Here is a 10,879-nt window from a genome sequence, read left to right as displayed (position 1 = left end):
ATTATCTTACTAACTGGTTTAGGGTTTATATAGGACTTTCTCTACAATGGGGTGTCCGCTTTTAGCGCTCCGCAATGGTTCCAAGACGTTGCTTCCTATGCCTAGTTTTTTATCCCATCTGCATTGGTTCAGTTCATACCCTTTTAGAGTGTAGAATGGAGCTTATGCTGGCTGCATGCCAAAAATCCAAGTGCCGAGCGCTCAATGACGAAGAAAAAATGCATTTCCGAGCACTTGGCGTCTGGAATCCACAAAAAAAAAAATGTGGTTATCCTCTCTAGAGAATGACTATATATATAAACAGTTTTTCTCTTGGGCAAACGCGGCCATATTTTATTTTGCGGATTCTCAACGCTGAGCGCTCGATGATTGTGCCAAGTGCTCGGTAGTCCATTAATTATAACAACCACCCAAAATTCTGAAGTTAACATAAAGTCGACAAATCAGTACCGAGCGCTTAGAAGAAGAAGAAGAAAATGACATTACCGAGCGCTAGGCGCTGGAAATTGATCAGTGAAAAAACAATTTCGGGCGTCCGCCTAGAGAAGGATTGTATATATAAATATATGTGCGGTGTGTCAAGTACCAAAGTGATTGTTTGGAAATCTAATTTTATATAATTTTTTTTAAGTGCTGCTATTTGCGTACCATTTTTTTTTCTTTTTGCACACTCCTATAAAAAAAAATCAAAGAGAAAAGACCACCCAGCCCCTCTCCTATTTTCCTCTCTTTATCCTTCCCTCTATTTTTTTCTCTAGTACACACCCCCTCCTAGGGGTGGGCATTTGAAACCGAACCTGTACCATTCCGTACCGTGTCAATTTTGTGTCGAAAAACAATACCGATTACATACCGTACCGTACCGATTCAAAATTGGTATGGTATCGGTATCAAACTTTCAATATAGTAATATACCGTACCGTACCGAATTATATTTAATTTTAATTACTTAATATTTTTTTAATTAGTTGTCGCCATATTAGTGGCTATTTGGGCAAGTCTATAGACTATAGTAGACTTGCCCATAGCGAATTCCCACTCCCCAGCGACATTTGGGTAAAAAAATTAACTAACCTAATATGTAAGAATATTAGGTTAGAGTTAGACAATTACTAGCAAATGATTGACAATTAATATGTAAGAATAAAAGTGCAAGGGATTGACGGTATGTCTTTTTGGTTGTTAAATGTTGTTTTTTGACAAAAAAAAAAAGTTTAAAATATTGGCACATACCGAAACCATACCGAACCATACCGAATTTATAGAACACTGGTATGGTATGGTATCAGTTTTAAAAATGTCCATACCGTACCGATACCATACCGAATAAAAATTTCGGTATAGTATCGGTATGAGGCTCATACCGTACCGTGCCCACCCCTACCCCCTCCTTCCTACAACGTTTTTTTTTTTTTAAGTTTTCTTTTTCTTCTTCTTCTTCCCCCCACCCCCAACCCTTTCTCTTTCTCTCTCTTTCCCCACCCCCACTCTTTCTCTTCTTTTTCTTCTTCTTCCCCTTACCCCGACCACTTCCCTCCTTCCCTCCCCCACCCCCACCCTCACCCAACCCAGCCCCCTTACCCAACCACCCCTTCTCTCTCTCCTCCCCACTCCACAGCTACTCCTCCAGCTAGCTCACCATCGCCGAAGAAAAGAAAACTAAAAAAAAAAAAAATTGCAGGTGGTTCGACGGACCTGTGCCCGTTCGGCAGGTACCCGCCGAACAATCCTATTCTATTCGGCAGATATCTGCCGAACCCGCTGCAAATTTTTTTTTTTTTTTTTATGTTTTGGGCCTTTGGTTGTCTGCTTGAGGGAGGGAGGGAGGGAGAGAGAGAGAGAGAGAGAGAGAGAGAGAGAGAGAGGGAAGAAGGTGGTGCATGGGGGCTATTTTGGTTGTTTGCAAGTAGTGGCTGGTGCATGCGGAGAGAGAGAGAGAGAGAGAGAGAGAGAGAGAGAGAGAGAGAGAGAGAGAGAGGGAAAAGGTGGTGGGGGCTGTTTGCAAGTGGTGGTTGGTGTATGCGGGGAAGAGGTGGGGTGTGTAGTTGTTTTAAGGGTGGCAGAAGCGGCTGGGGGGGAGAGAGATAGAAGAAGGTGGTGACTGGTGCATGTGGGGAAGAAGGTGGTGACTGGTGTCACTTTCATATTTCTTTTTTCTTTTTTTAAATGAGTTGAGGTGGTCGGCCAAAGGGTTGTCGGTGGACCGTCAATGGTTAACGGTGGCCAGCTGGTGGTCGCATATAGTTAAAAAAGAATTCCGATTTTGGTTGATTTTTGCCAAGATGATGTTTCAAGTGGGATCTAAAAAATGAATTAATTGTTTGAATTATAAGATTACACTGTGTGGTCGGCACAAAAGAGTGGTTAGCTTCATATTATCTTACTAACTGGTTTAGAGTTTATATAGGACTTTCTCTATAATGGGGTGTCCGCTTTTAGCGCTCCGCAATGGTGCCAAGACGTTGCTTCCTATGCCTAGTTTTTTATCCCGTCCGCATTGGTTCACTTCATACCCTTTTAGAGTGTAGAATTGAGCTTATGCTCGCTGCATGCCAAAAATCCAAGTGCCGAGCGCTCAATTACGAAGAAAAAATGCATTTCCGAGCACTCGGCATCTGAAATCCACAAAAAAAAAAATGTGGTTATCCTCTCTAGAGAATGACTATATATATATATAAACAGTTTTTCTCTAGGGCAAACGCATCCATATTTTATTTTGCGGATTCTCAACGCTGAGCGCTCGATGATTGTGCCAAGTGCTCGGTAGTCCATTAATTATAACAACCGCCCAAAATTCTGAAGTTAAAACTTAACATAAAGTCGACAAATCAGTACCAAGCGCTTAGAAGAAGAAGAAGAAAATGACATTACCGAGCGCTAAGCGCTGGAAATTGATCAGTGAAAAAAAAATTTCGGGCGTCTGCCCTAGAGAAGGATTGTATATATAAATATATGTGTGGTGTGTCAAGTACCAAAGTGATTGTTTGGAAATCTAATTTTTTTTAAGTGCTGCTATTTGCACACCATTTTTTTTTCTTTTTGCACACTCCTAGTAAAAAAAATCAAAGAGAAAAGACCACCCAGCCCCTCTCCTATTTTCCTCTCTTTATCCTTCCCTCTATTTTTTTCTCTAGTACACACCCCCTCCTTCCTGCAACTTTTTTTTTTTTTTTTTTAGTTTTCTTTTTCTTCTTCTTCTTCCCCCCACCCCAACCCTTTCTCTTTCTCTCTCTTTCCCCACCCCCACTCTTTCTCTTCTTTTTGTTCTTCTTCCCCCTACCCCGACCACTTCCCTCCTTCCCTCCCCCACCCCCACCCTCACTCAACCCAGCCCCCTTACCCAACCACCCCTTCTCTCTCTCCTCCCCACTCCACAGCTACTCCTCCAGCTAGCTCACCATCGCCGAAGAAAAGAAAACTAAAAAAAAAATTGCAGGTGGTTCGACGGACCTGTGCCCGTTCGGCAGGTACCCGCCGAACAATCCTATTCTATTCGGCGGATATTTGCCGAACTAAACCACTAGTGCCGAACCCGTGGCAAATTTTATTTTTTTTTTTAATGTTTTGGGCCTTTGGCTGTCTGCTTGAGGGAGGGAGAGAGAGAGAGAGAGAGATTGAGAGGGAAGAAGGTGGTGGGGGCTATTTTGGTTGTTTGCAAGTGGTGGCTGGTGCATGCGGGGACAGGGAGAGAGAGAGAGAGAGAGAGAGAGAGAGAGAGAGAGAGGGAAAAGGTGGTGGGGGCTGTTTGCAAGTGGTGGTTGGTGTATGCGGGGAAGAGGTGGGGTGTGTAGTTGTTTTAAGGGTGGCAGAAGCGGCTGGGGGGGAGAGAGATAGAAGAAGGTGGTGACTGGTGCATGTGGGGAGGAGGTGGGATGGGTTGCTGCGTGTGGGGTAAGAAGAAGAAGAAAAAGAAGAGAAAGGGTGGGGATGGGGAAAGAAAGAGAAAGAGAGGGTGGGTGTGTATTGTTTGAATGGATTGAGTGGGGTGTGTAAGAGAAATTTGTTAGGATTAATAAATTAGGCTATTTAGGTAATTGGGAGAGATGTGTATATGAAAGTGGGAGGAGTGTAGGAGTATGAAGTGAAAAAAAGTGTGAAAAGAGTGTGCAAAAAGAAAAAAAAAATGTGCAAATAGCAGCACTCTTTTTTCACTCTTTTATATTACGGAAAGGCCAATAGCCATGACCATTCATTAGAATTCAAAGAAACATGAATATCTGCTTGGAGGAAAGGGAAAGGCCATGAAGGCCCCTCTCACCTAAAGCCATGAACTCCAAACTAATTAAGCCATTAACGATCGTACATCAGCCACCAACTCACGTTCAACGCTCGTACTCTCAAAACGGAAATTCACTTCCATAACCATTACTAGAGCATCACACTCAACAACTAGTTAAGTGAAACTCGTTGTCCATACGCAAACCAACAGCAAGTGCACAAAGTTTAACAGCCTTGGGCGACAAGGAACCCATATCTGCTGTTCTAGACTCGCCATTAACTCTCCATTAATTCTGATTTCGAATAACAGGACCCAGACCATGGCGCTGCCCACCTCTTTTGCAAGCCCCATCAACATTAAACTTCAGTAACCACCATCTCCAGGCCTCCAACTATGAGTAATGGCTGCACTGGAAGCTGGTAAACCACTTGGGGCCCAACACAAACCCCTCCAAAAACTTTGAAACAACAAGCATAATCTCACCAGGTTCGGGGCTTCCCTCTATACAAAACATATGATTTTTTTTTTTTTTATCTTGGCTTATACCAACAGTCCGGCGAACCTTACCCGAATCCTACTTGAGTCTGCAAATTTTACTTTTAAATTCTTGAGTTCACAAACTTTTCCATATTACTCACTTCAATCAGTCCCCTCTTTTCATATTAATATCAAATATTTGGACATGATAACACATGATTGACTTAAGGACATCAAAATTTAACGCTTTTGCCCCTAAAAAATCAATCATGTGTTTGTCACATACAAATATTTGACGACAATTTAGAACAAATTGACAGAGTGGATTGAAGATATATTAAAGATATATCAAAGGCCTAAGTGATACTTGATTGGAGATATATTAAAGATACCAATTCGCTGTTAATTTTATTAACACAAATTTGTCAAGTTAAATAATAGAAATATACTTTTTTCTATTACGTAAGTCATTGGGCTCGAGGCCCTCCACAATTCTTTGTTAATCTACCTATTATCAGTTTAGATAACTTTGTTTGAGATTCAAATAAATGAGAATTTTTTCAATATAATTAATATACCGTCATGTAGTGTAACCAATCTAACGTGTAAGGGTATTATTGAACGGTATATTTATATTAGTAGGGTACAATATTAATAACATTCACTCATATTATGACACATATATTTGTTACACCATGTGGCGGTGTATCAGTTACACCGAAAAATCTCTCCAAATAAAAAATGTACAAAAAAATTGAATGAAAAAGGAAAATTTACATATTGTTTCGTTCACTTGGGAAGATAGACAAAAGCATCAAAGCTGAATTTTTCACCTTCTTCAAAAGCATATTCAAAAGCAGCTTCAAGATCTTCAAAGCTTTGCTCCACTCTCAAGTCCTTTCTGACTTCTAAACCTTCCTGCAGAAATTAAAAAGTAAAAACAATAAAAATTCAATGCCTATCAAGATCCATTTGATAATAAAAGAAAAAAGAGTAAATCTCGACTGATTTATGCAATATCAACATCCATGGAGATAAACTACATGCTTTGAAATATGAATGAATAACAATTATCTAGGGAGCAGCATTTTGATAAACTCATGAAAATACCATCATAATTGATATATAAGAAAATGTCAACCTTTTGATCTGTTTATCTGATAGTGGCTAAAGCATGAGTTAGTAGAAAGATCTTACAAATGAATTATTCCCAAAACTCATGCCAAAAGAAAGGAAAAATAAAATATTAAAAACAACGAATGCCTAATAAAAACAAGTATGCATTTAAGTGTCATTTTGTGCACTCATTGGGATGTAGGATACAGCATATACCAGAACGGAGGAAAGAAACAAATAATGCCATTCATTTAAAAGCTATCTTTTTTCAATTGCAGGAAACAACCAGATTGATCTTGCCGAAATAAATACTGTATATATATATATATATATATATATATACACTTGATAGTCTGGATCATTCTAACATGTTGGTTTGTTCTATATCACAAGGGTTTCCTTTCTACTGTAATACGGAAATATTTTAATAATAAAATACCATAATAATGTCAAGTTTCAACAAGAAAGTATTCGAAATGAAAAATTCATGCCACATTTTTTCTACCTAATAGCATGCTTGTATTTTGTATCCATTTAATGCAAGATTGCCTGAAGGGAATTTCCGTATGTGCCCTACAATCTTCTCACCTTTCCCTACGACTTTTTGGTAACTTTTAAATCCCACTTTTACCCTTTAACTAAACTGATAAAAAAAATAAAAATAAAAAAAAAAAAACAGAAAAAACCATACACAACACAACAGCCAACCCCACCAACCCTCCCTCCCTTGCCCCAACTTCCCCCTCCCCTCCCCTGACCAGGCGCCCCCCCTCTCTCTCTTTCCATCTCATTCTTTCTCTCTGCAACTCTCTGCCAAAACCCAAAGGGAGGCCAAACAAAGGAAATAAGGGAGTGTCTACAGCAAAGATGTGGAATTTTTATTAGACCGATGATAAGAAAACTTTGATACAAAGAAAAGGACAAATGTAGTAAAGCTTAATTCACTTAGTTTGAATAGGCAATTTAATGTATTTGCAACAAGTGTGCTAATTCATAGTTTTTTATTTTTGGTCTGAGTGCTTATTCAAGGTTAATCTAACAACAATATGCAAGCATTTTCCAGATGAAGCATGTACAAGGAAAAAGATTAAAAATCAGAATACCAAACGAAACAACTACCTTCTCTACATATTCAGTTATCGTAGAATTGATCACTTTCTTGATTACTTGCTTATACACTTTAGAAGGTCCAAGGACTTCTAGCAAAATGTCTCTAGGTATCTGCTAGACACAACAAATTTAATTAGAAAATGCAACTGCATTCACAAATGAAAAAATTAATAATTTATCCTATACTGCAGTCACAATAAATGTTGTATCTGCTAACAAAAAAATTGAAGCAGCAACCTTGGAGTCAAAAACTTACATTGGGTGTTTTTCCTGGTATTCAAGATTTCATTTATCAGCGACAAATAGCCAGCGGAAGAAATCAATAAAAAGAATAAGTTAAAGTTGTCTGAAAGGAGGAAACAAGATATGCAAGAATATATTTTTCCCCCAAAGTATAAACCAAAAGAGAAACAAAAGCCCTTCTTCATACATTTCTTGACACACTTTTTAATCTGTTAGAATTAAACACTTTTAACGGTAGAGATTATATATCATATGTAAAGGAAAACTTCAAAATATCTTGGGAATACTGAAAATTTTTAATGATGTCATTCTCTCTCCAAATTCCAAACCAAAATAAAATAAGAGCACTTTTAACTAAAAAACTATAGCCTCGTATTTTCTTGTTTAATCCTTGAAAGAATCCAGATTCTGGTGTAGGTTCTCCATTCACCTAACTTCTTGGTGTGATTAGCTCCTCAATTGGTTCCATGGAAGCTAAAGAGATTACCATGTCATTGAACTCCAACAGTCCAAACATTGGTTTTTCCCCTGAATGTTCAAATCAGAAACAAAAAATGGAGAAACAAGAACTTGCAACAATGAAAGCAGGACCTTGCTTTCCCTGGTGACCATGTCTCTCTATTTTCTTCTAGAGAAGAATGCATCATATTGTTTATGTCATCATTGGCATGCATAAGACTAAAGAATGGGGTACAATAAAACTGCTCAAATAGTTTAATGGTTGTACTTTGATCAAATTACTTGATTAATTATTATTATTATTAGTGTTAGAATTTGCCCCCTCTATGTTAAATTTATGGATCCGCCACTGAGGATATGGTAGTGTCTATGTAATTTTAGTGCATAAAATATATATGCATGAACTTTTAACCATTGGTAACTAGAAGGACAGTTACATCCCTACCAGCTGACAAAAAATAGAAATACCATCACACATTTAATGACAGTCAGAAGATGACCTTAATTCATACTATTTGAACAAATGAGCTTCTTCATTCCATTTATTCACAGAAATTAAAAATCCTACCTCCTTTCACTCTTCGAAATCCTGGTATTGGCTGGGCTGCAGCAACCATTTTGCCAAAAACATCGTCAAAAATTGCTTGAATTTTGGTACCAGATACCTCTACGCTTACCTGATCACAAAAGTGTGAATTTTATGTGATCAAAATTTATAGCATACACAGAAATTACGACCATATATGTACGTTAGAAATGTCATCATGATCACAGTATAGGTCATTACATATCTTTGCATTATCATAAATTTCAGTTTCACGGTCCCACCTAAGAATATCATGTTTTTACTGGTGACCTTCCAGAAAATACAATAAAATAAAAGGTTAAGAAAGATAAAAAATTTATGATACCTTTAGTTCTCCAGCATCATTGGTACCTGAAGTACTAACAGAAACAGACAAGTCTTCAAACCGAGAAGAAGATACTCCAATGTCTTTTTTGCCTAAACTAAGTGAAACCAACATTATACAGAACGCTTAGCAATTGCACATGGCAGAAAATTAATAGCACAGATTAGGTTAGAACTAAGAAGAAAATACTTAACAACTGCACCTGATGATACATCACAAACACCAGGAAGATACTTATGACTTTTCCTGTAAAGTGAAATGGAAATTCAGAAAATCAAATATGGAAGATAAACAACTCTACTTGGTAGTCAAGTTCAAAAAAGTTCACTCATTTATTAAACACTGTTACTCTTAGTCTTCCCCCAAAATTTAACCAAGCAAACAGCAAAAGAAAATATGCAGGAAAGAAAACAATCATAGCACATCGATAATATCAGTTTTTTATGTAAAACTAAAATCCTAAGAATATATTACTAAAGATGGATAAATATAGGATGAACCAAAGCAGCAAGCCAGTGTCAGAGCCTGAAAAATTAATCAAGTCATAATACTTATACCAATGATCAACTTTTTGACATAATTTAACCAGTTATATCAAAGCCGGAATTAATCAAGTTAATAATAAATTGTACAAAAGATATTGGTTTGTTCATCCTTCGGGTACTTTGTCATGTAAATCATTTTTATTCAACCTGTCATCAATCCTTCAGATCCTCCTTTAGAGCCATTGAAGTTGACTTGGAAGGTTGGTATTCCAACAAAGGTGCATATTTTTACTTGGTTGGTGGTTCATGGGAAAGTAAATACATGTGCCATGTTTCAGAAAAAGAAGGCCTTAGACTATTTTTATCTCCACATATAAAGGAACTACAAATACCTTTGAGGAATCAAACCTCAGACCACATGAGAGTAAACCATGGGCCTGACCAACTCAACATTCTTTTAAAGTATTTGAACATGAAAAATATGTCTTTCAGGAAAAATGTTGGAAAAATATAGTTAAACTACAGTGGTAAATACATACACGTGTGTGTGTGTGTGTGTGTGTGTGTGTGTGTGTGTGTGTGTGTGTGTGTGTGTGTGTGTGTGTTACCTTGTGCAAAGTGCTGGAGCAGAATATATAATTTGATGGGAGGATTTTGCTCTTCTACAAGTAAGGCTTGGAATAGAGGCAACGATTCTCTGATTGTGTCTAACTATCTGCACAGAAGTTATGTAAGTTCAAGGCTACCCTTGTTTCTTGGAAAACATAGGGTAAGTGATTTGATTTCAAGTGATTTTCCAGTGTTAGGTTGCACTGGAAAATGTTTATGTTACCGTAATTTCCAGAAACAAAACCAGTAAACGGAGTTAATTATGATGAGCCACCAATAAAAAGCAGAACAGAAAGATAGCAAGAAACAAAGAAAAGCCATGGACAAGGTTCTTGGTGAATCTAAATTATCTTGTAGCCCAGCTAAAACCCTTTTTGCCTATCACTGACAAAAGCAGCATTATACAAATGCTTTATCTTTTTCAATAGAAAAACGAAAGAACTGAACTGGACTACACCCAAGAACAGAGTTCTATGCAATCCTAACAATATTAATATAACCAGAAAACTATGGGGAAAAAAACACTCACACACAAACACAAAGATAATTCCAAAATAACTAGAATCACAAAGTAAAACGTACAAAAAACACAAACACAAACACCCGTTAGTTGGGTACTGATAATTGAAGTTTTTGTGCAATATTGAAATGATAATGTCATATCAAATTGGTTTGCTGAAGAACAAAGAAAAAACGAGGGCGGGTTACCTTGGGATTTAAACACGGGAAGAGGGTGTTAACAGCTATTTCCATTATCTCCTAATCTCCTTCTCTATATCCTTTTATGTTGCCCAGCAGCCAATACAATCATGTACAGAGAAATGCCTTTCGGTCTAAACTCTAAAAGTCTGAAGGAGTGCGTTGGAGATGAACATCAGCAACACCCGCTCCTGGTCCAAAATGTTCCGTCCATCGGGCCCAGATCGGCCCGTCAACAATGGTTAATGGATCAGGCCAGTCCACTCATAAGGCCCAATCTGAAAAAAAAAAAATATATATATATAAATAACTTATAAAAAACAAAAAAATTTAAAAAACTTTTTAAGACAAACAGCCGAACAGTACTTGGGTCACCCCACCCCCCAAAATCACAATTTCGGTAATGTCGGTTCATGATTGGAACCGTTCACTTTTTAGATCACCTATATAGATCATCTCTGCAAAAAATCAACTCAATCTAAATCGTTTGGTTATATAACTGTTGTCGATTAAATAAAAAAAATAAACAGTTTGGTCAAAAAATCACTCTT

The 10,879-nt window shown here is 37.6% G+C and overlaps 1 protein-coding gene across 1 annotated transcript; it reads right to left on the bottom strand.

The window, feature by feature from the left end:
- Nucleotides 1–5,286: 5,286 nt before the first annotated feature.
- LOC147291435 (uncharacterized) lies at nucleotides 5,287–10,474 on the bottom strand. The gene is made up of 8 exons (XM_086237098.1): nucleotides 10,338–10,474; nucleotides 9,629–9,735; nucleotides 8,738–8,781; nucleotides 8,536–8,627; nucleotides 8,193–8,301; nucleotides 7,179–7,192; nucleotides 6,932–7,033; nucleotides 5,287–5,614 (listed from the first exon to the last, which is right to left on the bottom strand). The coding sequence occupies exons 1-8, from the start codon at nucleotides 10,380–10,382 to the stop codon at nucleotides 5,486–5,488; spliced, it is 642 nt and encodes a 213-aa protein (XP_086093224.1). The 5' UTR covers nucleotides 10,383–10,474; the 3' UTR covers nucleotides 5,287–5,485.
- Nucleotides 10,475–10,879: the final 405 nt, after the last annotated feature.

This window comes from Dryas octopetala, chromosome 3, assembly GCF_963921425.1.
Source record: "Dryas octopetala chromosome 3, drDryOcto1.1, whole genome shotgun sequence".
NCBI classification, from domain to species: Eukaryota; Viridiplantae; Streptophyta; class Magnoliopsida; order Rosales; family Rosaceae; genus Dryas; species Dryas octopetala.
The sequence above is the reverse complement of the archived record's forward strand: the minus strand, read 5'-3'. Positions and strand labels throughout refer to the sequence as shown.